Source organism: Cygnus atratus, chromosome 1 (genome assembly GCF_013377495.2).
Source record: "Cygnus atratus isolate AKBS03 ecotype Queensland, Australia chromosome 1, CAtr_DNAZoo_HiC_assembly, whole genome shotgun sequence".
Classification (NCBI taxonomy): domain Eukaryota; kingdom Metazoa; phylum Chordata; class Aves; order Anseriformes; family Anatidae; genus Cygnus; species Cygnus atratus.
Genome location: NC_066362.1, coordinates 101,081,709 through 101,109,172, shown reverse-complemented (window position 1 = coordinate 101,109,172; position 27,464 = coordinate 101,081,709). Strand labels below are relative to the sequence as shown.

Genomic DNA, 27,464 nt, shown 5'->3' with positions numbered 1-27,464 from the left:
GCAGTCTGACCCAAGATTACGCTGCAGCAAGGTTATACTGACCTTGAACACAGACAGCCAAACCCCCATTAGAAAGGTAAGAGGTTGCAGAGCTTCCTGGTGTACTAAGGACCTAACAGCTTGGATGTCACTAAACCTGAGATTCAGGATGAACATCAGATAGATTCTATCAGGTAACAACCACATGTGTATCAGTGTCATAAACTGTGTTCACATTGGTGCAAACAGACAGAACATTGCAACTTGTTCCAGTTTCCAAGAATATGCCAAGTAGCCAGAGTTAAAATTAGAAGCAGCTTTTATTCCCTAAATTCATTGTTTATTTTTACTTATATACATATATATATATATATGCTATAAATTGAGTGAAAGAGAGTAGGCAGAACTACCAGAAATGGTCATAAATAACAAAAAGAAACTCAGCAGAAAATACAGGAAGTCCTATAATTTGTATACTAAGGAAGATGGTTTTTCAAGAACTTCTGACCATATAGTTCTCAAGTCTTGACCAGATAAAGAAACACTTGAAGAGCCCTTGCCTCAAAGACAGAGTGGGTGTCATTTGTTACTTACAAAACTACCGCCAGTGATAAACTCCACTTGTGTGGATTATATCACGAGAGGACAATTGCTCCCAATGAGGTTGATGAGTTGCAAATTTATTAATTTTCTTTCCCTTTTTACTTTCCAAAATGATTCACAAAGTGACCAATGTTCTGCATTTTCACAATGCTCTATTGGGTGAGAAATAACCGTTTTACTTATTGCTCTGCCACTGTACCATGAATGTCAAACCCATAATGAAAAAAATACGGCATCGATGATGACATCAGAAACGCAAACATCCCTCAAATATGGTCACAGGTACAATTTTCAAATTTTATTGGAGGTTTTGGTTCTTTCAGATTTGAGATTAATATGTTGATAATGTCTAAAAAGGTGAACAATATTTCTATTGGTTCCTTCTTATAGCACATGCTAGGATGTGAATCTATATATTTCCTCCTTTGTAGTCATTTGTGAGGCAGAGAAACCCATGAAGAGAGTTTCGTCTTTGCAACGCCTAACAGAGAGTGAAGCTTCATCTGGCTGCAATAAGGATGGCAACAATGGGGCATCTTTCTACTCCAGTGTTGTGGCTCCTTCTCCTCTCCATTCAGGTTTCCCTGGGTAAGTATATACTTTATTTTTCATTAGTCACTGAGCTAAGAAGAGGATGTATATTCAGTATAACTGGGTTGTTACTCCATTAGCCTATAAGACAAAGTGTCAAGAAGGTGTTTAAATGAAGTTCTCTTTGATTCAATCTCTTTCCTGATCCTGGGAGGAAGAAGGATAAGCCAGTCTCAGTATTTTACTGAGACATTGATGACCAGACATTCTCGCCAGACTTCGAGTCCATATTCAGTGAAAAGTCAAGCTGTAATGGAAACCAGCTGTGTATTTTTACTACTGTCCTGCCTTCCCTGTTGAACTCTGTGTAGACGGAGTGAATAACTCTGGGTCTTTATTCAATCCCATTTAAAATGATGTTGCTGTGCTCTGTGGGTCCTGTGGAGTTTGACTGGGTAAGATACCATCCTCTCAGTTGTTCCTGTGTATCTGAAGTTTACCACTATTTGTCTCTCTGCTGTTGTAGAGCTATGTGCAGATGTTTGAAACTGACAATGAGAACCAGATTTTGGGGTCCCCATTTTTGTTTCTGTACACATGGAGGTGGTATTATGGCATTGTGACTGGGGGTTGCATCCCTCTATAATGAAAATAAGACCGCATAGTTGATACTTCATTTACCATTGCAGGCCCCTAGGCTTTTAGGTTTCCACCAGTTGTGTGGATGCAAATGGATGGGAAGAAGAGGCGTGAGACTTGCTGTGTAAAGGAGTATGAACAAAAATATTAAATATTTATATTTAGTCATCTCTGTAGCAGTTTGAGTGTGAACTCAGCAGTACTGTACAAAGGAGAGTGAGTTTTCTGCCAACATTTTTTTTAGTAACAGGGAACAGTAGCAGAGTGACTCACTAGCAATGCGGACAAGAGTAGCTTTACCTTGACATCACCATCAACACCTACGATCCATGATTTGCTCTGGCTCTGGCTGTACTTACACTCTCCATGCTATCACAGCCCTCTGCTGGTCCCCAGGAAGGATATAGAGTGAGAGGCACAGACATCAAGGCGTGAGCTGGCATCCTGAGATCAAGACAGTCTCCACATAGGGTCTGAGTACAGGGGCGCACGCCTCTTCGTCGTCTCTGGCTGATGAAGGTGCCCAGGTCTTCAGGTGGAGCAAGCACAAATGTGATGCCTTCTTTTCCAAGCAGAACCACATCCTGTGAATAGTACCACTGAATTTAATGAAGATCTTTGTGGGATATGCTATAGAGTGTGAGGAAACACAAAAGTATATGTCTGTAGGTATCAGAAAATCACATGAGATTGATTACAGTAAATGGCAGTTTTAATTAGGGAAGAATAAAGTCTATTGGCTGCTTTATGCCTAGCTTTTCCTCTGCATCCAGCCTTGCATTCTGTCATGTGCTGAAAACACAACATGTTGGTGCCCAGTGAGCATTTTCAATTGGATATCATCATGGTAGAACAACAAAAAGAAATTAGAAGCTGCTACTGAAGCCTTTGTGAGTCACACAGCAGGGTATTGCTTAGCATTTCCCATTTCTGTCAGGTCAGGAGGAGAGAAATCCTGCCTGTCATTAGGAATAACTTAAATTTTAGCAGTTTGGCTAGCTCAGACTTGTAAACTCACTAAAAACAAACAAACAAACAAAATTAAATGGGACTATTTAGAAATGTGATCCTAATAAGTCTGATTTAAGTGTAATTTAAAAGTAATAATAATCTCATTAACCATCTGCAAGAGATAAGTGATAAGTCTCTGTCCTTTCTATAACCTTGTTCTTTCTCTGTGTATGAAGGGGATGATGAGTTGAGGCTGACAAATGGAACTGGCCCCTGCTCTGGGAGAGTGGAAATAAAACATGAAGAGCAGTGGGGAACTGTGTGTGATGGTGACTGGAACATAGAAGATGCTGAGGTTGTTTGTAAGCAAGTAGGATGTGGATCTGCTGTTCAGGCCCTTAATCGAGCTCCTTTTGGAGAGGGATCTGGAAAAACGTGGTTGTATCGAGTTGACTGCCGTGGTGATGAATCTGCTCTCTGGAACTGCTCACATACAGGATGGGGTGCCTTTCTCTGCCCTCATTATTTTGATGTTGGAGTGATATGCTCAGGTAAGAAGTTATAAAACCTTTTATAATAGAAAAATTCCAAAAGGCAAAGGAACTGATGTCAACCTTAGTCCTAGCTGAATAGTCAAGTATTGCGAACAGAGCAGAGGTAACACTTTCTCCATGGTCTCTCAACCCAAGCAAGTCACCATCATAAGACTTCTGCTGACCACAAGTGTATGTCTGCTTTGCCTGGGCACAACAATGATATAGAATAGAAATAGACATAGAAAATTACACAGAAAAGAAATAGAAACACTATTTCTTTTTAACACCCCTCCAGGCAACTTGAGAGCAGGACTAGGTTTGCCTTTGGCCAGGAAAGGGAGCTAACAAGCAGGGAGATGGAGAAGCAAGAAAACACTGTTATGCCATACATCCAACCTCCTTCTCTAGATCTTCCTGTAAACCAAGTCAGGGAATTCTGCAATGGCGAAGAAACCCAATGTCTCTTGGCTGCCTTTCCCTGCAAGATACATTTGGTTTTGCTCCTTGGATAAAGAACCATTGTAAGGGGTTCTTCCTTACCAACTTTAGGACTTTGCATTTGGCCTTTCTTATTTTTATAAGGTTCTTGTCAGCCCATTTCTCTATCTGTCTAGGTTCCTCTGAATGGCAGCTTTGCTCTTGGGGTTATCTCAACTTAGTAACAGTGTACTTCATCACCTCCAGGTTGTTGATAAAGGTACTGAATGGAACAGGTCCCAGAAAAAAAACCTCTGTTGTACTCCACTTGTTGCCAGCCTCCAGGTTAATGAGGTAGAGTGCAACCTGCTAATGTTTACAGTCTGAGCCTGACCATCCAATCAGCTTTTTACCCATCTATTTGTCCACCCATCAAGACTGTCACATCCTAGTTTGGACAGAAGAATATTGTTCAAGATAGTGTCAAAGGCCTTGCTAATTTTCAGGTAAATGTCATGCACTGCTCTCACTGTCATCCAAAAACTGTTCTTATCAGACAAAATAATCAGGTCACACAGGCATGGTTTATCCATGGTTTATCTTGGTGAATCCATGCTGGTTGTCCTCTTTCATCTTCTTGTGCCCACATATATGTTCCAGGATGACTCACTCCATGTTTTTCTCAGGTACCACACTGAGACTGACCAGCCTGTAGTTCTCCAGATTTTCTTTTCAACCTTTTCTGAAGATAAGTGCAACATTTACCATTTTACTCTTGTTATAGACATAATCCCCACAACCTTTCCAAGATGTTAGAGAGCATCCTTGCAAGAATGCTGGCTAGCTTGAAAGCACCCCATTCCATCCCATGGATCTGGAAGGTCAAATTATCTCAAGTTATCTGATGGTAGTTCATCTCCTCACTGATCTGAGCCTCTAAACAGAACAGACTAAGAAATCTTGCTTGTGAAAGCACTGAGTACCTTGTTATTTTCTATGTTCTCCATCAATAAATCACTCACCCCATCCAACAGCAGGCCTGTATTTTCCTTGTTCAGCCTTTTATTACAAAGTCAGAAAGAGAAACTCTTCTCTTTCTCCTTTATGTTTCTTATGGTATCAACTCAATTTGAGCTTTGGCTCTCTGAACGTCATAGCTACATGACCAGTCAATGTTTCTGAATTCATCCTTTGTGCCTTGCCTGCTTCTACCTCCTATACACAGTTTTTCCTTTGTTTTTTTTCTTTTTTTTTTTTTCCATTTGAGTGTTGTTTTAAGCTCCCAACTTAGCCAAGTCAGTCTACTAGGCCATCTACTTGTTTTCCTCAGTACAGTGGTAGATTGTCCTCACACTTGGAAGATGACGTCCTTAAAGACCTTGTAGATTTCATGAGCTCTTCTGCCTTTCTGAGTTGCTTATCTTGGGATTTCACTAGCCAGTTTCCCGTATAAGCTGAGATTTGCTCTGTTTGCACTGTGCTTCTCTTCTCCCTCACTGCCTTCAGGATCTGGAAATCCACATTTCAGTTTCACCTATGGCCAAGGCTGTCAAATATCACCATAACCCCAACTATTTTTTCCTTGTTACTGAATTGCTGTGTGGTTCTTCATTGGCCCATCCAGTGCCTAATCAAGAAGTCACCCTTGACACCCTCCAGGAATCTCTTGGACTGCTTCCATTCCACCATGTTGCCTTTCAGTCAGCTGCCATGGAGGTTAAAGATCCCCATAAGCATAGAATTATAGAATCATGTAGGTTGGAAAAGATGATCTTGAGACACACATTTTTCTCTTGTCAGTAGCATACAGGAATTGCCACAATGACTATTTAAAAGTGTCACTGGTCCTCTGAGATGTGAATACCATGTGCCTTGCCCATGAGTGTATGAGAGTGATTAAATTAGGTCAGTATAATGAACAATCAATGCTGGATGTATTTCTTTGTTGTTTTTTTGTTTGTTTGTTTGTTTGTTTTCTCTTCCCCTCTTCCCCTTCCCCCCCTACCCCCCCAAGGTTTCTCTAGACTGCATCTGGCTGGAGGGGACACTGCCTGCTCAGGACACCTGAAAGTAAAGCAAGCAGAAACTTGGGCTACAGTCTGTTATTCACATATTGATTTCAATGCTGCCTCTGTTATATGTAATGAGCTAAAGTGTGGCCAGGCTGTGGATATCTTGAGAGGATTTCACTTTGGAAACAGGCATGAGTTGATCTGGCAAGAAGAGTTCCACTGTGTGGGGAATGAGACTCACCTTGCACACTGTCCCAGAATGTTGGACCGTAGCAAGGCATGCTCTCATGATGCCCATGTTCTATGTTCAGGTGAGACTTTGTATGCAGTTTACATGTATCCTATATATCTTCTTGTCAACCCACTTTTAGAGTCTCTGCATATCTCTGTGGTCCTAAAGGTTCCTTCTCTATCATGCCTGAGCTGTTCAGGGAAGGCCCAGAAGTAAAGGAGAGCAGCCCCACAGTCTCTCTTTCACCCTACTGAGAGTCTGCCTTTAACATACCTTTTTCTAACCATTTCACTTTGTCACCAGGGATGGAGGGTCACAAAAGGACTATATTTTCTCTTATGCTACTAGAGGCCTTTCCTGAATGGCTTGTGCATTCTGTAAGAATTCCTTCCTTGTCTTTCTTATATGCATAAAAGGAGAGGTGGCCAGAGCAGACAGCCAAGAACATGGAAAATATAATTTTCTGTTCAATGTGTGTGCTAAACCCTGGCACTTCAGTTAATTATAGGATTGGAGGAGGAACATCTACATACCTCTGAGAAATCAGAGGAGGCACAAGTCATTAACATTTATCTAAAAAAGAAAAAGAAAAAAAAAAAGGTTGTCAGAGGCCTAGATGTCTTTAGTTGTGACTGTCAGATATCATTATTTAAGAATTACATATAGTCATGACTGCTTGGGCTTTAAGTACAGCTAACATAGACACCCACTATAAAAATTATAATTAGACATAGCAAACTGAAGGCACAAATCAAAAGGGATAAGCTGAACATGAGGCATAGCTGCTAGTAATACCCCATTACAGAACAAACCTGGAAAGGACTGCACTTCATGTCCATTTCCCAGTCAAACGGCTGCAGTCTTTTTTAAGCCTGCCTTGGATGTCATCCCACTGGCCATGGCGGTCTAGAGCCTTGTATGGGGAGTTGTGGCAGCCAGACAGCCTTGATAAGATGTCTGTGACTGACAGGTCTTGGCTCCTGTCTCTGTCCTACAAGATTTATAGCTCTGAGAGGAAATCCATTTCTCATTAGGAGTATGATGCAAGGGTGAGGCAACAGTAAGTAGTAACAGTGTGAGAAGATAGAGGAACAATGTAGGGCTGGCAGTAGGACACCCCAGTCCTACCCATATCACACTTAAATTATTGTGAATCTGCTGATGGACATGGCCTGTTGCTTATGCTTGTGCTGTGGCACAGATGAAAGCTGAGAATTTCACAGTGCAGCTGCTGCTTACTGAGTAACATGAGAGGACCCACTACTGAGAGAGAAAGTGCTACTGGTAGCTCCTACTCTGTTTCTCACATGTGCCAAAAGCAAGACAATGCTGGGACTCCATCTGCAAGAAAAGATTTGACAAGGTAGCAGCAGCATTGTGGGGGAGGAGACAGCAAAAGAAGAGAGACTGATCTTCAAGAATTTGCACACATCTTTTAGTCGTGTAGTACAGGCTATAACATTGATGATAAAGACTTCTTTCAGAGCTGGCTTATGCAAATCCTAGTCTAACATTCTCCGCAGTCACCTAGGACACAGAAAGTACTAGTTCCTTGCAGCTAGATATCTCTTACAATTTTCAGTGCAATAGAATGAAAAGAAAAATGTAAATGCTAAGGTCCTTTATTCTTCCTGCAGGCTATGGTGGATACAGGCTGGCAAATGGCAGTACCACATGTTCAGGGAGAGTAGAGCTTCTTCATGGAGGCTTGTGGGGAACATTCTGTGACTACCTGTGGAATTTCCCAGCTGCCAATGCCCTCTGCCAGCATCTGGACTGTGGAATTGCCCTATCAATACCGGCTGGACAGTCCTTTGGAAAAGGAAATGGGTCGGTATGGAATGGCACATTAAGCTGCAATAAGGAAGGCTCACACTTGAGAGAGTGTCCTGTGAATGTGCTAAGTCAGAATGAATGCCCTGCTGGAAATGATGCTCGTGTGGTGTGTTCAGGTGAGAACTAGTAAAGGTTAAGAGGAGAAATGAAAAACTCCTTCTTTGAGACAGATATGGACCCAAAATATAGGGAGTCTGCAGAGCCAAGCTCCATCTTGTGCCTGCCGCTACAGGCATTTCCAGGAGCTGAGGCTGCACTTCACTTGCACCATGAGCCTGGTCTCTGTGAAATGCTCCTAGTGCCAGGCAACAGCAAGAGCAGGGGTGCTCCACAGGAGTGGTTCAGCTGGGTGCAGAGGGTGTGGGTAGCACAGGCACACTCCACCAGGGCACAGTCCAAAGCATGTGGACATAGAGGACAGAGAAAAGTACTGAAAACACAGTCTGTGCCAGACAAGGCAAAGTAATCAATCAGCTTTAAGGTCTAACTGGAGAGTAGAGTCAGGAGCAGCTGGAGACAGTTACACCAGTCACATAGTTAAAGCAAGGACTGAAGGCCTGTCCCAGGCTTAAGTGAGTCGTTGGACCAAAGGCCTGAGAGTGTATAGCTGGGGGACAGAAATGAGGATGGTTAGAGCAACCAAGGTTCACTTAGAGATTTGAAATCTAGTGCCCCAAATATAAAAATGGCAAAGGGGACCAGATCCTGATTTCTAGTCATTTTTCTTGGCAACATAGGGGAGACTGAATTCTAGTTGTAAGTACAGAAGTTCTAGTGGCCTAGTGGAGTCATTTTTGCTACTCCTCAGTGCTAAGAAAAACTCAGTCCCAATTCACAGTCACATTCAGATCACGCCCATGAGCAGTTACCATTATGACATCTTAGTATTCATTTTCTCTCATATTCAGGGTGTCCAGGGAGCAGATTAGTGAATGGCACCACATGTTCTGGCAGAGTGGAGATCCGCCATGGAGATACATGGGGAAGACTCTGCCGCTCCCACTGGAATTTGCAAGATGCTAGCGTTCTCTGTCGTCAGCTGAACTGTGGCTATGCAAAGTCAGTCGAGACAGGAGACCTTTTTGTGGATGGGAATGGATTTGTATGGAGAGATGTTTTTCACTGTGAAGGGACAGAGTCCTGCCTGTGGGACTGTGCTCAGGTGACTTTGGGCAATCCAACCTGTTCAGCCAGAGAAACAGCCACTGTTGTTTGCTCAGGTAAGTCAGGAATGGCTTTTTACAGGTTCTGTAACTTCGGACCAAAGCAGTCTTGATCTCACTCTGCCAAGTCAAGTATCTCAGACCATGTTTAATGTCCTTCCCCTTCCCTCACCACCAAACCACCACCCTCTCACCCACAGTTTCAGCATAAGAATTTAGTAGAAATCTGTTCTGGAGGGATTCACATTATTTAGATGTTCCTGATTCCTCATAGGATCTAGCCTTTGAGCTGGGCAAGTCTTTCACACTTCCTGTTGCAAAATCTTGTGTGCATGGAGGCAAGCAAAGCCTTAACACAGGCTTCATCCTTAACCAGCGGTGAGAAATACTTTTTACCGACATAGAAATTTGACTTCCATCTCTCTCCTGCATGTTATTTCTACTGTGGTAAGAGCAGTATATATTATTCAATACATTTTCCAAATCTCTTGAGCCCAGGCCTTTCTGATTCACTAAGACTCTCAGATGGTGAGAGCCGCTGTGATGGGCGAGTTGAGATCTCTCTCCATGGCATGTGGGGCAGAGTCCTGGATGATGACTGGAACATTAAGGATGCTACTGTGGTGTGCAGACAACTCCAGTGTGGAATAGCCAAGAAAGCCTATTACCTTCCAAGGTCTGAGAGAGGCATCGGTCTTGTGGGCTTAAGAAGTGTCCAGTGTGATGGAAATGAAACTCAACTGGTGCTCTGCAAGACCTCCCATTCTCAGGCACTGCCAACAGGAGTTGCTGAAGATGTTGGCGTGATTTGCTCAGGTGAGTTACTGTAATACAAAAGAAACAGAATGCTTTCCGGGGTTACCTCTGGCCAGCCTTTTACTGTGGTCTCACCAGACCTTAAATAGGCATGGATCTGGTGACCCACCTGCTTGTATACTCTGAGGGACAAAATATGGTCAAGGAATCAAGTGTAATTTACCTAACACTTTCTTCCCCCAAATTTAGCTCAGAGAATCAAAAAAAAATAAAGTAATACAGAAGTCATAAAAATACTAATTTGTCCATGGCTACCACACATTCTGACTGACACTCAGGAATTAAATAGGTTTGTTTTTGTGACTTTTCTTTATGTGTATAGACACATGCAGCCTTTCTAAGCATGCATTTAAAATAGAACTGTTGCTACATTTCTCTTATTCTCTTATTTTGTAAATTATCTGTTGCAGAAACTGTCTCTGAAACAAAGGAGTTTAGTTAGAAAACAGCTTCTCTTACTTTTAGTTTGCTTTTATTTCTCTCTGCTCTAATCTGTTATTAGTTGGCAATAAATTAAATTAATCTTCCCCAAGTTAAACCTCTTTTGCCCATGATGGTAATTGGTGAGTGATCTGCCTGTCCTTACCTCAGCCCGTGAGTTTTCTTCAGGAGTGTAGAAGCAGAAAACAGCTTCTCATACAAGATAAGGTGATCTCTCCATACACCTGGAGAGATACACTCCAACCCATTTGGTACACTCCTACACATTTGCAGCATCCCATGGGAATTATTTAAACATTTACCTCTTGCAGGATTAGTCCTTTTCTATTATGTGGTTTTAGCATCATAGGAGTTCTGCCCAAGAAACCATAAAAAAAGTACTGGAATGTAACAGGAACATGATGCCTTAAAGGTGCTTTAAATATACAGCCAATACACTGACTTGTGCATTATCATTATACTGCATATTGATATCTGGTTTTTCTTCCTGCAGAGAGCAAGAAGATCAGGCTGGTGAATGGGACACAGCGCTGTGCTGGGAGAGTGGAGCTCTATCACAATGGCATATGGGGCACAATCTGTGATGATAACTGGGATCTATCAGATGCAAATGTTGTTTGCAAACAGCTGGGATGTGGCTATGCCATCAAGGCATTTGTCTCTGCTCATTATGGTGAAGGCTCAGGACAGATCTGGCTGGATGATGTGAACTGCACTGGGGCTGAATCTGGTCTCTGGGCATGTCCCTCCAGGGCATGGGGTCAGCACAACTGCCAACATAAGGAGGATGCTGGAGTCCTGTGCTCAGGTGTGTTCAGAGACTCTTTTTTTTTTTTTTTTAGACTGTGGGTTGGAAGAGAAGGGATATGAAGAGGGAAGCTGAGACTTGGTAGTCTTTCTTGGATAGCCTATCATTCCCTCTTGACTGCAACCATGGCTGGACAGCACATCTTGTATCCCATCAAAATACAAAGGGTGTACTGAAGTCCTTATTTTTCATTAACATACACACACAACAAAGTGTATGGTGGGGTATTGTGGAGATAATTTGGAGGGTTCCCGAGCAATAGGATTTGGGTGTGCCTTCTTGGATGGAGGTCATCAACTGTCATGTGCCATTTACAGTCAGTTACAGCTGGATCTGAAACTGATAGAAACAACCCACTGTGCACCAAAATATCAACCAGTCAGAGGAGTACATGGTGCCTCTGCCCAAGTATCTGTTTAATTGATTTTTTTCCCCTCAATACCCAAAACAATCATTAAGATTGTGTTAAGTGGCAACAAATAATATTAAATAAGATTTCCCAGGTAGAAACTGTTTTGCCTGTGATAGCAGAAGGTAAGTGCAGGAGACACTCCAGCAACAAAATGGCATGCCCTGGGACTGGACTAATTTGTAGTAACTCAAGTTGTCCTTTCAGGCAGCCCTTGTTAGAGTAACTAAGGACATCTACAGAAAAGGGAATGCTGCTCACCCAAGTGTGACCACTCAGTGGGTCTTTACTCCTAAGTGAAATTAAATAAATGGGAGGAAACTTACTGACGCTGCTCCAGGGAGAGGCCTCTGCAGTGGATATGGCATTGCTGGGAAACCAGATCTGATCTGATACAGCTGAAAGCTTGAGAGAGCAGGGATTTGGCGTGTTCAGGGCCTAAGCTATTTGTCAACACTGCCCTGCACAATGGAGTATGTCTTTGGGCTTAGTTTATGGAGAGTTATGTTGAGCAGTGCCTAATTCTAATGGTCCTACAAACAACACACCTTTGTTTATTACGTACGAAGGACTGTGAAGAAGGGGATAATCAACTGCAGTTTCTTGGGCTGCTTGAATGTGCTTACGGGGAGAGGAAAGGGACACTGGAAGGATTGTGATCACTGATGTTATGGCTTGAAGAGTCCAAAGGCAAGGTGCAGTAATGCCCCTCTGGTATTATCTGGTGGGATGCCCTGTTGATCAAGGAGTGACCCATATACACCATTCTGGAGTGAGGATGTAGCAGTGCTAAACAAGTAGTCGTTCATGGAGGGAACTGGATGAGAGACATGCCCATATCCAGCGGAAGGAAGTCTTAAGTTTGAATAGATGGGTTTGGCACACCTTACTCGTTGTAGCTGGTCCTACTGCCTCTGCCATCTTTGGCATTGTCTTTCTTGACCACTGTAGGTAGATGGAGGGGACAGGAAGGCTTAGGGTATTTTGAAATAGGCAGTGTAGCTTGCAGAGGGAAGAAGTAGCTACTGAACTCCCCAGGACCCTCTATTCACCCCAGTACTGCTGAATTTGCTTAGGTGTCAGCCTCTTGGCAACCCAAGTAATTTGCTGAAAGGATTATCAAACGGACCAAGGAACCACTGATGAAATCCTAAAATTAATTATTTCCCTGGAAAAACAAGTAATGGTCTTAAACAACAGTCAAATTACAACAGTCCTGCTTGACCTGTATGGAGGCCTGTTAGAAAATGGTGGTTTACAATAGACTTTAGAGCTTTGAAAGAGATCACACCATCATTAACTGTTACAGTTCCAGACATACCGCAGCTCTTGTATGACCTAGAAGCCAAAAAAATATACCTGATATGCTATAATTGGTATTGCAAATGCTTTAAAAAAATATAAAAAAATCAGTCATCAAAGAAAGAAGACCTTAGTTTGCCTTCACCTGGAATGGTGTGCAGTACAACTGGAACCACCTGTCCCAAGGGTCCAAATACTCCTTACTATATGCCATGGCATCATCCATCAGACTTTAAAGCAAGAGATCTCCAAAGAACTTTTCCTCTATCCTGATAATGGGAGAAACTACTTTAGAAGTACTAAGTAAAGGGCAATAGGTAATCATTACTTTTCTTGGTGCTAGATTTACCATTAGGGTCTCCAAAACAAAAAGGGACTTTCAAAAAATGCAGATTTTAGACATGCGCTATGAGTAGAGATACATCCCAGCTGACCAAATTGCTTGGATAAGCACCACAGACACAATAAACAAGAAACCCAAGCCTTCTTGGGCATTACTGTATTCTGGAATATGCACATCTGTTGTTACTGCCAATTGACCAAACACGCATATTAAGTGATCTGAAAAAAAAATTAATTATAAGTAAGAAGAACACCAGTGAGCTTTGGAGCTAATCAGCAGGAGATAGTCCATGCCATGAAATTAGGACCAATTTGCATAGGTAGTAATGTAAAAATAGAAAGATTATATACACGTGCAGGAAAGAGGAATATCATACAGAGTTTGTGGCAATCAGCCTCTGAAGAGATGAGAGAGACACTTGGAACCCTAGAATCTGAACCACAAAAGAGCAGAAAATAAATTCTCTCCATTGGAACAAGAGTTCCTAGCTGCATATGTAGAGGGTGTGTGAGCGTCACAGAAGTGTTGGAGTGCAGAGCAGCCACTGTCGTTATGCACTCCATAAGCTATCCTGAATTTTATGTTCAAGGATTCAAAACAACTGAGGGAAGAACAGCCACCACAACATGGCAAAAATGTGTCCTAGCCCTTAGCCAATCTTTACATATTGTTTCAAGCTCCAGATCAGGATTAGCTGAACTTTCTAAGTCAATGGCCAGCAAATCAATAATGTGAGGAAGACCAAACACCTTTGGCTGTTGAAGCACTAGTGTATGATGAATTAAGTACTGAAAATAAAGAACAAATTTTATTTACTGGTGGATCCTGTAACAGCATAGCAGGAAACAGGAGATGGAAATCCTTGGAACACTTCTATAGGAGAAGCTGCCATCTGGGAGGAGGCTTAAAGAACTTTGAAAGGCCTTGAAAATAGCCTTGGAATATACTCAGAAGCATCAATGGGCTAGAGTATATATAAATACAGACTCCTGGACAGTGAGTAATGTTGTATGGAAATGGCCTAACGAGTGAAATTGTGGTAATTGGCAGCAGTTAGGAAAAATATTTTAAGCAAAAGTATGGAAAGCAGTACAACAGCTGCTTGAGCAGAAAGACTTAAGAAAGACTTAATGTCAGGCTAATAATGTGCATATCCCAAATTCAAAGTCAACTTAAGAAGATGAACACCGTAACTAAGCTGACTAGCTGCCTCAGTTTTTTCCTTAAAACTGTACTAAAAACACCAGAAAAAGGGTCTGTTGGGATGTATGACATCCTCACTTTCCTCACCTCCAGAAAAATGTGTGACCAGCTTATCTATAACCAGGAATATCTCACAGGAGCACTGAAGAAAACCATATACGCTGAGCTCGGTTGGATGATAAAGTACCAGCCAGCCCTGGGGATTCTTGGACTGGGAAGCCTACAACAGTCAAAATCCCTAGGGAAGTGGCCCTTATTGTTTGAAGAGCAAGGTTTACTTACTGATTGGTCTTTGGAAACAGGACAATGAAATGTGTGCTGAATCATGCCCCTCTAATTCCAATTTTATGTCTTTATTTTTAGAGTTCTTGGATCTGAGGTTGGTGAATGGCAATGACTGTGCTGGACGGCTAGAAGTTTTCTACAATGGAACATGGGGTAGCATTTGTTCCAATCATATGTCTCAACTGACTGCAATAACTGCATGCAAACACCTGAACTGTGGAGATGGTGGGGAAATTGAAAAAGATTTCAAATACGGCAGAGGTTCTGGGCCCATGTGGTTGGACCACATTGAGTGCAATGAGAAACACAGCTCTCTCTGGCAATGTCAGTCAGACCCCTGGGATCCTCAGTCATGTGATAACCGAGCAGAAGAGACCCATATTTCTTGTACTGGTAACTACAAATGCATCTGTACAGGACCTCCCAAACATACAGAAACCTGTGCATGCATATGTGGACATCCTAGTACTTACCACATGTTCAATTGTTTTCCAGTTTATACTTTTCGTTTCATGAAAATGGCACAAACATTTTTGTCTAATTCCTGTTCTAAATAAGTTAATTAAAATGATATGAGTATTGAAATCCAACGGAAGACCCTGATAGCATGGTGCCATTGTATACCTGTAAATTAAAAATCTTTGATATGCAGTTAGTCTGTGAGATCTGAGATAAGATCAGATTTCTCAAGAAGTCTAGAGGCACGTATGCATTTCTACATGTATGGATGCATACCAATGCATGTAGACATGTGAATGCACAGAAACATGTACAAGTGTATTCTAGTTCAATTCTAAAGGTCCATTTGTGGTGTCTGCTCTTATGATAGTATTTCATATCTGTGCGTTTCCACTGAAATACAAATGAATTTTAGATAACATTCAGATCTCTTGAAAGGCACTTCAAGAGAAAAGAAAGCAAGGTCCTCAGAGAGTTTCAGGAATATTTTTTTATTTAAAGCAATAGCCAGAGACCCACCAAGTATTAAATACTCCATGCATACATTACAGGAAAAAATTAACTTGATGATTAATCATAGAAACATAGAATGGTTTGACCTTAAAGATCATCTAGTTCCAACCCCCCCTGCCATAGGCAGGGATGATACCCATTAGATCAGGTTGGCCAAGGCCCCATCCAACCTGGCCTTCAACACCTCCAGGGACAGAGCATCCACAGGTTCACTGGGCAACCTGCTCCAGTGCCTCACCAGCCTTACAGTGAAGTTAATGATCAGGCATTTTATATTACTTCACTTTTTTAGAATAATCTAATGATTTATTTACAATATTTAATTTCTGCAGGAAGAAAAGGGACAGCAACTCCAGCCACATCTGCTGAGTGTCCAAATTCTACAAGTTGCTCAGGTACCTCTACCTCTTTGTTTTTCCTTATTGGTCCCTGTGGACCTTCCTGCTGTTCAAGCAACACAGAAGTATGTTTATTTTGCAGATAGGGAGAAGTTACGTGTCGTAGGAGGAGAGGATGTGTGCTCAGGAAGAGTGGAGATTTGGAACCAGGGTTCTTGGGGAACGATCTGTGATGATTCCTGGGATATAGCAGATGCTAATGTGGTATGCAGGCAGCTGGGTTGTGGGTCTGCCGTGTCTGCTCTGAGTGAAGCTGCCTTTGGAGAAGGGACTGGTCCCATCTGGTTGGAGAAGATCCACTGTAAAGGAACAGAACTGTCTCTCTGGGACTGTCCTTCCAAGCCCTTGTTTGGCAAAAACTGTGATCATAAGGAGGACGCTGCTGTGGATTGCTCAGGTTAGTAAATGGTCCTTTGGTTCATTACACAGACTAGGAGAGGAGGAAGATATACATCCAAGTGACTAGCCCCTTCATAATTCTGACTGCAGGAACCTCACAAATGATGAGAAGATGTTCTTCCTATTTTTCACACTTACCTATTCCTTAACCTAGACTCATATTCCTTTCATAGGTGTGACAGAAACAACAGCATCATCCACTAGAGCAGGTAAAATATTTCTTCTTCCCCCTCTTCATTTCTCCCATCAAATGAGAACTGAGTGTCCCTGATACTGCATAGCAGGTAAAACAGCAGTATATTCCAGCTCATGAGAAAGCATCTCACTTAGTCTTTTGTAAAGGATGGTTGTGTGGCACCATCCCCAGCTGCTGAATTCCCTTTACTTGAGCAGGACCCACAACTAGGCAGCAGGTGACCTGCTTCACCCTGCTACCATGGGCACAGCAGGAGGCCCCAGAGGAGCAGCCTCTGGATCACCTGATTCTCCACCTGTTGCTTCTCTGTTTCCATTCAGATCTTCCCCGCCAACCAGAGACACAAAATGTGAGAATTTCAGCGCCTGTCATCCTTTGTGTTATTCTGGGGGCTCTTCTCTGCCTGGTCCTTGCCATTCTCGCTGGACATATCAGAAGTGCCAGGGCACAGAAGAGAGGTGTGTCCCTCAGTACTGTTACGAAATGCCTCCTTGAAGAAGCTGGCAAGTGCTAATTGCCTGGGGCAGCTGGGAGGATGGGTGGCTGAGGTGAATGATACCTGGTGCCACACTGAAATTTTCACTTACCCTCTGGCAGTGAAATAGTCCACCAGTGCAACTGGGAACTGGCAGCAGCCAGGACAACCACTAAGACACTTGGACCCTGTCTTGCTCTGTACAGGTCTTGCAGTGACCTGTCTGTGCAGAGAGAGATAGAGACAAGAGGACAGGAGATGTGGGTGGCTGCAGCAACCGGAAAATTCACAGCCAACACGTTAGATCTCAGACAAATAGAATCATAGAATCATAGAATCATAGAATCATAGAATCGTTAAGGTTGGAAAAGACCTCCAAGATCATCTGGTCCAACCCTCCCCTACCACTAAATTCCCTCATCCAAATCATCAATGAAGATATTAAAGAGCATGGGCCCCAACACTGACCCCTAGGGAACACCACTGGTGACCAGTCACCAGCTGGATTTCACTCCATTCAGCACCACTCTCTGGACCTGGCCGTCCAGACGGTTTTTAACCCAGCAAAGAGTGTACCTGTCCAAGCCATGGGCTGCCAGCTTCTCCAGGAGAATACTATGGGAGACTGTGTCAAAGGCCTTGCTGAAATCTAGGTAGACTACGTCAACAGCCTTTCCCTCATCCTCCAGGTGGGTTACCTGGTCATAGAAGGAGATGAGGTTGGTCAGGTAGGACTTGCCTTTCATGAACCCATGCTCACTGGGCCTGACCCCCTACATGCTGTGTGATAGCACTAAAGATTATCTGTTCCACAACCTTCCCTGACACTGAGATCAGACTGACAGGCCTGTAGTTCCCTGGGTCCTCCTAACGACCCTTCTTACAGGTGGGCATCATATTAGCAAGTCTCCAGTCATCTGGGACTTTTCCGGTTGATCATGACCACTGATAGATGATGAAAAGTGGCTTGACAATCACATCTGCCAGCTCCCTCAGCACCCTCAGGTGGATCCCATCTGGTCCCATGGACCTGGGACAGTCCAGGTAGGGTAGCAGGTCTCTAACTGTTCCCACCTGAATCGTGGGGGGGTTATTCTGCTCCCCACTTGACTTCCAGGTCAGAAGTCTTAGTACCCCAAGGATATCTGGTCTAACTATTAAAGACAGATGTAAAGAAGGCATTGAGAATCTCAGCCTTCTCTTTATACTCAGTAGTCATGTTTCCCACTGTGTCCAGTAAAGGATGGAGATTCTCCTTGGCCTTCCTCGTACCGTTCATACATTTGTAAAAACATTTTTTGTATCTTTTACCACAGTGGCCAGGTTGAGCTCATGTTGGGCTTTAGCCCCTATGATTTTTTCCCTGCATATGCTAGCAACTTCCCTGTACTCTCCCCAAGTTGCCTGTTCCTTCTTCACTGGACCTAAACTCTCTTTTTCTCCCAGAGACCACTTTGCTAGGCCACTCTCCATCATCTTTGAAAGGTCATGGAGAAAAGGAGTGGTACCTGAGGACTGGAAGAAAGCTCATGTCACCCCAGTCTTCAAAAAGGGCAAGGAGGAGGATTCAGGCAACTACAGACCAGTCAGCCTCACCTGTTCCTGGAAAAGTGATGGAATCACTCATCCTAGAGGTCATCTCCAAGCACATGGAGAAGAAGAAAGTGATCAGTAGTCAACATAGGTTCACCAAGGGGAAATCTATGAGAACAGAGGACACTCTTACGAGGACACTCTGAGAGAACTGGGCCTGTTTAGCCTGGAAAAGAGAAGACTGAGGGGAGACCTCATGAATGTGTATATATATCTGAGGGGAGGGTGTTGAGAGGATAGAGCCGGTCTCTTTTCAGTTGTGCCCAGCAACAGGACGAGAGGTAATGAGCACAAACTGAAGCACGGGAAGTTCCGACTGAATATGAGGGGGCACTTCTTTACTGTGAGGGTGACAGAGCATTGGAACAGGTTTCCCAGAGAGGTTGTGGAGTCTCCTTCTCTGGAGATACTCAAAACCCGTCTAGATGCCATCCTGCGCAACGTGGTCTAGGTGATCCTACTTGGCAGAGGCTTGGACCAGATGACCTTCAGAGGTCCGTTCCAACTTTGGCCATTCTGTGATTCTGTGAGACTCAGCAAAAGTTCCCTCTTCAGCCACACCGGCCTTCTTCCCTGCCAGCTCGTCTTATGGCACACAGGGACAGCCTGCTCCTGCACCCTTAAGGCTTCCTTCCTGAAAAGCATCCAACCTTCCTGGACCCCTCTGCCCTTCAGGACTGACTCTCAAGGGATCCTCCCTACCAGTGTCCTGAACAATTCAAAGTCTGTCCTCCAAAAGTCCAAGGTAGCAGTTTTACTGACCCCTCTCCTGACTTCACCAAGAATAGAGAACTCTACCATGTGGTGGTCACTCTGACCAAGACAGCTCCCAACCACCACATCTCCCACCAATCCTTCTGTTTGTGAACAGCAGGTCTAGCAGGGCACCCCCCTGGTAGGCTCACTAACCAGCTGAGTCAGGAAGCTGTCTTCCACACATTCCAGGAACCTCTTAGAATGCTTCCTCAGGGCTGTATTTTATTTCCAGCATATGTCTGGGAAGTTGAAGTTATCTCCAGTTCTGACTGTGAGACCTTTCCCTAAAGTGCCAAAAACATCAGAAGAGTTTTCAGCATCCTGAGTGAGGAGTTATTAGAACACAAAGCAAAACATACCTTTAAACCAAGAAACTCAAATCTGCACAGAGACAGGATAAATCGAATGGATTTGTTGACATACCTGCTTCCCCATCCAATATCTACAATCTCATTGTCAAGATAAATTTTTCTCCAAGTTTATTCTCAGACAGCACCTTCCTGTGACTTTCTGGGTAGTAAACAGGCCGTGTAGACCCCTTTATGTCATTCATTTTCATGACCCCAGCCGAAGTGTGAACAGAGACTGTGTGAGTGATCATGTGTTTTACTTTCAGGCTCCAGAGTATCATATGACCCCTTCTCTGAGGCTGTCTATGAGGACATTGACTATAATCTGATGAGAGAAAAGCAGGGGATGACTCACCTCTCAGGTCTGTGTGTCTTGTTCTTATCAAGGGAAAATAAATTGAGGGTAATTCCTTCTGGTGGCCCAAATCCCAGTCTGAAACTTTGCAGTTCCTAAATCTACCAGAAAACTGAACAGTTCCTTCACTTGAGGAGAAGTATTTCCTGACCAGTGGACTGCAATAACTCCTCTTCAAGGGACAATTCATTTTGTGCTGTCCCCCCTGCATCTATAAAGCACAGAACAATATGCCTCCACCTCCTGTCTATCCCCACCCCCTACCCCCCCCCCAAAAAAAAAAAAAAAGAAAAAGAAAAAGAAAAAAAGCTTTTGTTGCAGTTGTTTAAAGCAGGAACAAATAAAGCAATAATCTGTATCCCCCTTCTGGTAGCCACATGTCTCTGTAGGCTTCCTTCTGTTGATTGCTTTCTGCTTTTATGGCTTGCCTGCCTTCCCTATGAGTTCCAGAAGAATTCTTAGCTATTTCAGTGTAAGCCCTTAAGGACTAATACTGACTGCCCAAGAGTCTGCTTCTCCTCCAAAGAAGCACCTTAGCTCATTTGGTTATCTTTGCTACAGGTTTTACTGAAGACTGCAGGCACTCTTCCAAATGGCAGTATAGACTATGTGCTACAAGCGGAAAGAATGCAGTCAGGTTTGACTGGCTTCCTGAATTTACAAACCCAGGCTACCAGTCCTCTTATATGCATTTAGTTACTTTCCTGTACATTGTATCATGCGTTGTTTTTTTTTTGGTTGGTTGGTTGGTTGGTTGGCTGGCTGGTTGGTTGGTTGGTTGGTTGTTTTTTTTTCTGGCTGATTCTTATATTCTATGAACCAGCACGTTTTGGGTTATTTGGCTTTTTGTTTCATTTTGTTTTGTTTTGTCATTGGCTATACTTTATCTGCATGCATTAGCCTCCAATCACTAGTAATATAATTTGTTACTTCATGCCAAATATCCTTCAGAACTATTTAGATACCTCCCCTGCTATCCCTATACATTACCATAGCTGCCTTAGTAAACAGCTACATTGGAGAGCAATAAACTGAATGTATGTATAATCCACACAATCAGTCATACTTGACCTCAAATTACTTGACTTAGATCTGCAGCCTTATTGATCCTGGATCTGTTTTCCTCATGATGCAGTTTAGCAACTCAGGAGAGTTTACTCTGATAGCACACTTTCTCATTGGTCCTGTAGCAACTCAAGGTAATGTAATGGAGATCCTATAATGAAAGAGACACTTCTAGCTTTTAATTTCCAAAGCATTATTGATTATTAAAATACTTTTTTTTTTTTTTCCTGAACTTCATGTTCAATAGTAATGTTAGATAGTAAGTGAAAAATTTTTCTTTAATTTTTGTGGTGGAAGTGTGTCATAAAATCTTGTATAAAAGTGCTAGTCTTCTCTTTTTTTCTACTTCTGAGGGCTGTCTGCCCTCCCTGCCCACTTTTTTATGCAGAGGGATGGAGAGTTCTTGCACACTAAGGAAAACATCCTTAAAGAGTTGCCAGCTCTGCTCAGCTCCTTTGTCCCTAAGGACGGAGTTCCAAGGGATCTCATCTACTAGGTCTTTAAATAGCTTGAAGTTCGCTCTTTGGAAGTTCAGATCCTGACTTTGCTCTTTGCCAGGCCTTTATTCCTCGAGATCACAAACTCAACCAGAGCATGGTTACTGCAGCCCAGTCTGCCTCCAATCTGGCAACTGCTTCTCCCAGGATTTGTAACTGTAATAACTTGCAAACTGTTGTTTCATTTCTGAGATAAATGTGGGGAATTAAGACAGAGAAAAAACATGCTGTGGGTGGCATACTTCTGGAGTTGAACAGGAAATGTTCAGCCCAGTGACCCGATGAAAAATGCAATCTTCCAGGTATGGTTTTGCTGGTGGTGGTGGTTTTGTTGTTGTTGTTGTTTGTTTGTTTGTTTCTATTTGACAATGGAAAATGCTTCCCGAAAGGGAGATTTTCCTAGTGCAGATCAAAAAAAATTTTTGCATTTTCCTAGTGCAGATCAAAAACCTCATTTTAATATTGCCTGCCCTCGGAGAAATCAATCGTCAAAGGCCCAACCAGTTTGGGATTTCAGCTGTCCACATCCCTAACTCTCTGCTGTGCTATGGTTTTTTAATTTTTATTGCTTTTACTATATTCAGGGTTTTAATTATTTAAACTAAAAGCTTTATTTTCCTTACTTGTTTTGAAGTTTTCACCAAGAAGAAAATTATTCCAAATAAGATCTCTTTTTTCTCATTCACATTGAATGTTGAATATTGTGCAAAAAAAATGAAATGGGAGCACTTTGATCTACTTTCATTTCATATATGTTTTATATGTATGCAGTGTTTGTGTATGTATATACCATAAGACAGTGAAAACTAAGATTCTTTGAGGGATGACTTCCAGGTATGTCCAGATCACAGAGCTACCTACCCTTGAGAAATCAGAGAGCTCACTACTCACAGAACTAGTGATACACAGAGATAAACAAGGAAAACTTATTATTTTGTAATTATGAAATGTAATAGGGAAGCTTACCTTCATCACTAGCATTACCTGCATCACTAGCTGCATTCTTCCAGACCTTTCTCCCTTTCGCATTCATCCTCCATATTGGCTTCTGTTCTGTACTTGTTACAACAATGTATAACAATTATTGGAGCTATATCATTGTCATCTGGAATACTTTAGAGCTCTCAGGAGGATTCTTAATTTCTTATCATTCATTTTCATCACAGTACTGTCAGTACTGCAAGCCCTTATCTTTGGATCGTCAGCTATTGTTCTCTCCAGTGGAAGTTCTCTCCCTTTTACAGTTAATACCAGTATTGTTCCAGAGGTCCCACTACTGCCTGGAAATGCCCTGGAAGACGGTTATGATGATGTGACAGAAGCTCCTGGACCTAAAGATGCTTCCTTTCCAGGGAAGAATGAACAAGAAATCATTGGAGTTCTGGACAAAAGTGACAGAAACAGGTATTCATGGACAGGTGAGTCCAGAAGAGCACTGCTGCTAATTTTCATAATCTATAGTTATTGTACTGAACTCAGGGGAAATCAGTGTGGAGCATACCGCAAGAGATCATCTAGATTTATCTAACCACTGTAAGGAAGGAACACTACCTTCCTACGCTCTTCCAGTTAGATGTTTGTCTGGTCTTTCAGACATTCAGTAACAATGTTCTCACAACCCCTGCAGATAATCTATACCCATACTTTGTTTTCCTTGGGAGGATCCAAATCAGGGCATATTCATGGGAAAGAGAACACATCTACAAAATTTGCAATGTGTCAGATAAAGATAGCAAAAAAGCTTTTTAACATTGGAGGTGGTAAAGCACTGAATCGGGTTATTTTGTGTTATTGAATACAGATTGCCTTTATTAAAAATGTTTATTATTAGATCAGATTTAAGAAAAGTATGCTTGATCCTTGGATATGTGTACATGTAGCAGGAGGCAGAATGAAAAAAGCTGTTCTCAAGTTTTTCTGAAGGAGACAACTGCCAGCCCATGCCTTCAGCTGCACAGCTGTGTAGAGGTAAAACATACAGAATGTGCATTTGTCTGTGTTCTTTCCTTCATGTTTTCAGATGCGTCAAGAAACAGGACCTCTGAGACTCAAAGAGATTCATCCCCTGCTCTTGAAGACACAGTTTATGACGACATTGAAGAGACAGGACACTGATCAAGATCGCTGAGCAGTACTGAACACTTTTGGAAGTACTTCCCTCTTCATAAAATGCTAATCATGTACTAGCAGAACCAGAACAACCTGCATTTAGAATTAGTTTTCATAAGTTCGGTTTATTTGCAGAGAAGTGATTGCATATTTAGAAGAAATACAAGCATTAGCTTGTTTAGACAGCTTTTCAAGTTTCTCTTAACTACCTGGGCACTTTTTTTTTTTTTTTTAAATTTCTAAATAGTTTCATTGTTTCTTTTTCCTTAAAAAAAAAAAAAAAAAAAACTGAGGTAATTTTTCAGCCATGATATTTTCTTATTAAAACTGTTTAAAGATCTTTTCTCAAATGTATGTTTCTCCTCCCAGATACACCTCAGTGTATTAGGAATTTTGATTATTAGGAATTGAGACTGAACTGCGAGAAAATCATCAAAGCTGTGTTTAATCTTTTGGATATTCTTATTTGTCACATAGAATGTGTGAGCCAGAAGTAATTTGCTAGGTAGCACTTAGTGAGATAACAAACTAAGCGAGAGGTTATTCTTGTCCTCACTTTAAATGCAGGTCTGTCATTTGAACTATGTGCAAGTGAATTACAATTTAGACTGGGTGGAAAAACTCCTCTTATCTCCCTCTATACCATGATGAATTATTGTCTCGCAAAGTCATATCAATTATATAGTAATAGAAAGTTTAATTTCTTTCCACATATGGCAAATGGTGGTCATATCTATAGGTTTCCATCATGTCATTTATTTTCATCATGTGAAGGCAGACTGCAAAAGTCCAAAAGTTGATGGAGTAGAAGTACTGTTGTCTTGGCTCCTAATGAAATTTCTTGTAGGTTTTGAAAGAAAAAGCTTCCCTTGAAATCTGCTATCTGTATTGGTGTACTGGTTTTGGCTGGAATAGAGTTAGTTTTCATCACAGTAGCAAACATGGTGAGGTGTTTTGCATTTGTGATGAAAAACAGTATTGATAATAAACTGATGTTTTAGTTGCTGCTAAGCAGTGCTTACACAGTATCAAGGTCTTTGCCTCTCATGCTGCCCTGCCAGCAAGGAGGCTGGGAATGCACAAGAAGCTGAGAGAGGACACAACCAGAACTGATTCAAACTGACCAAAGGGACTTTCTATACTGTATGATGTTATGCTCAGCAATAAAACTCAGGGGAAAGAAGGAAGAAGAGGGAATGTTCAGAGTTATGGTGTTTGTCTTTCCAAGTAACAATTATGTGTGATGGGCCCTGCTTTCCTGGAAATGACTGAACATCTGCCCACCAATGGCAAGTAGTGAATAAATTCCTTATTTTGCTTTGCTTGCATTCACAGCTTCTGCTTTACCTATTAAACTGACCTTATCTCAAGCCATGAGTTTCCTCACTTTTCACTTTCTGATTCTCTTTACCATCCCACTGTGGGTCCATGAGCGAGCTGCCTGCTGGGCTTAAACCACAACACTTGGCCTCCACTTATCCCTCAAAATTTTTGGGCCCCTCAGTACGAGAAGGACCTTGGACCTTGTCCAGAGAAGGGCTATGAAGCTGGTAAAGGGCCTGGAACACAAGTCCTATGAGGAGCGGCTGAGGGAACTGGGGTTGTTTAGGCTGGAAAAGAGGAGGCTCAGGGAAGACCTTATTGCTCTCTACAGCTGCCTGAAAGGCAGTTGTGGGGAGCTGGGGTCAGCCTTTTCTTGCATATAACTAGTGATAGGACTAGAGGGAATTGCCTCAAGTTGTGCCAGGGGAGGTTTGGGTTGGAAATTAGGAGAAATTTCTTCTCAGAAAGAGTAGTCAGGAACTGGAACGGGTTGCCCAGGGAGGTGATGGTGTCACCATCCCTGGGGGTGTTTAAGGAAAGGTTGGATGTGGTACTTAGGGACATGGTTTAGTGGCTGACATTGGTAGTAGGGGGATGGTTGGAGCAGATGATCTTGGAGGTCTTTTCCAACTTTAATGATTCTATGAAAATCTGAGCCCCACCTTTCCAACAGACACTCCCAACAAAGCTGCATTTGCATAAAGTGTGCCACTGTAAAGATGTGTCTAGATGATATATCCATGAGAGTCACCATAATGAAGATGAAATTCTCATTTACATATAAAAACAACAGTTGTTCTAGCTAGCATGGTACATCAAGAAGTGTAAGTTTGTCCCAAACAGCAGAGAAGACAAACAGACAAGTAAATCCTTTCCCAAACAATCTCATTAACCTCATTAGCCCACCATCAGGACACCTTATAACCTTGTGCCAGGGACTGAGGCAGAAGAAGTTACACTGAGATGAACTGAATATTTCTTTGTACTCACTGAAGATCCTGGCAAATCTATGCTTCTCTGGATGTCTGCCTCTCAGCACCAAAGAGAGCTTCACTGCAGAATATCATGAGAGCACAGTGTTCTGCTAATCTGTACTGCTACTATTATGTGATATTTAGGATGTTTCTATCTGCGTAGCATTATCCTTTCTGAGCTAGACTGAAAGGAATGAAGAGGAAACTGAAAAGGAAAGGTAAATTTGGCAAAGATGAGGCCTTTTGTTAAAATTCCTAAGGGAATGTAATCGTCTGGACATGTATCTCCAAGCAGGACCTGTTTACTTCCTCCCTGGTTATACCTAGGATTACAAGAGTACATCAAGTCATTCCAGTAACCAATTATCCTGGTCCCTCTGGTGGCCAAGTCTTGTTTATACATGACTAGCCCTTTTTATCCCCTTATACCTCTATTTTTGCAGCCTTGTTCCTCCTCACATCACTTAGATGTATTCCTTTCCCTCTTTTTGGTCCCCCCCATAAACACCCATGAATCTGGTGCAACCCCAAAATGCTCTTCTCCTGTATCCTATAAGGTATCCCAGGTCCCTTTGCAGTAATATCCTCTCAGTCCCTCTCTTGTTGACTTGATGGGTTTTATCCTTGAATAATGGGGCTGATGGCTGTGCTAAGGCAGCCCTGTGTGGAGCCTGGGAAGGTGTTTTCCAGCTCTTGGAGGGAGATGGAATTTGGGTTCCCACCTGCTATTGTGCCCCTCAACTCCTCTGGACTCGTGGAGATGGACCTGTGACAGGCTCCTGTGAAGAGCCTGGGAGCAGACCTTTTACTTGGGCATGGTATAACCTGTCGTTCCCACCCCCCACCCCCACCCCACCCCACCCCTTTTCTCTCCTGTGCTCCTTTTTGGATGTGCACTTGCGGTTTTTATAAGATCACCCAACAACTTCAGGCTGCATTACATGGTGAGTAGGAGGAAAACCTGTCCTAGAAAGACTGAATCTGAGCTGGAAGTGGCTAAGGGAGCTTGGAGCACAGTCCAAAGGCCAAGCTACGAGCCTTTGCTGAGCATAGAGGGATCCATGAGTGCTTGTGAAATAGGTGTCTAACTGCATGCCTCTGCTAGCAGGATCTACAAATGTGCGGGTGCTTGTGAATCTTAGAGGGTGATGGTGTGTGTTTTCACTAGCATGGGGGGGATCAGCTACCGAGATGAGGGATATCTTGGCCAGCTGTGTGCATGTGTGTCTGTGCCTGTGTGTGTGTATGGACAACAGTCTGTACCAGCATCTGGAGTGAGGCTGTAGCCTCAAGGGTTCTTATGTCCAGGTATCACCTGGATCCAGGGGCAGATCTCGAGCAGTCTGAGTGTCTGAGCCCAGCTGTTGGAGGGATCCACCTTGTACATCTGTATATATCCTCACTAGTAGACTTCCATTTTGCTCAGCCAAAGAGGGTAGCAGAGTGAGGCCATTAGAGCTGTCTGTTTCCATGTGAGCACCCTGAGCATATCTGTG

General features: G+C 42.7%; 1 protein-coding gene across 4 annotated transcripts; it reads left to right on the top strand.

The window, feature by feature from the left end:
* The first annotated feature begins 1,009 nt into the window (after positions 1-1,009).
* Positions 1,010-25,039, top strand: LOC118247768 (antigen WC1.1-like). Of its 4 annotated transcripts, XM_050712947.1 has the most exons (15): positions 1,010-1,170; positions 2,940-3,254; positions 5,671-5,979; positions 7,538-7,852; positions 8,645-8,956; positions 9,398-9,715; positions 10,650-10,964; positions 14,585-14,899; positions 15,811-15,873; positions 15,959-16,273; positions 16,449-16,484; positions 16,792-16,929; positions 19,912-20,007; positions 22,807-22,980; positions 23,583-24,018. In XM_050712947.1, exons 1-15 carry the CDS (start codon positions 1,101-1,103, stop codon positions 23,675-23,677), a joined length of 3,186 nt encoding a protein of 1,061 aa, XP_050568904.1. In that variant the 5' UTR covers positions 1,010-1,100; the 3' UTR covers positions 23,678-24,018. The 4 variants fall into 4 exon arrangements, with proteins under 4 accessions (XP_050568904.1, XP_050568906.1, XP_050568911.1 ...); XM_050712949.1 differs by lacking the exon at positions 16,792-16,929 and having other exon boundaries at positions 1,022-1,170; positions 23,583-25,039; XM_050712954.1 differs by lacking the exon at positions 16,792-16,929 and having other exon boundaries at positions 1,022-1,170; positions 14,585-14,659; positions 23,583-23,939.
* Positions 25,040-27,464: the final 2,425 nt, after the last annotated feature.

Excerpts from the sequence above, each read along its gene's own strand:
- LOC118247768 (XM_050712947.1), top strand. The coding sequence starts at position 1,101 with ATGGCAACAATGGGGCATCTTTCTACTCCAGTGTTGTGGCTCCTTCTC. Across the intron at positions 15,874-15,958 it reads AAATTCTACAAGTTGCTCAG|ATAGGGAGAAGTTACGTGTC; the intron begins GTACCTCTACCT and ends TTTATTTTGCAG. Across the intron at positions 16,274-16,448 it reads CGCTGCTGTGGATTGCTCAG|GTGTGACAGAAACAACAGCA; the intron begins GTTAGTAAATGG and ends TTCCTTTCATAG.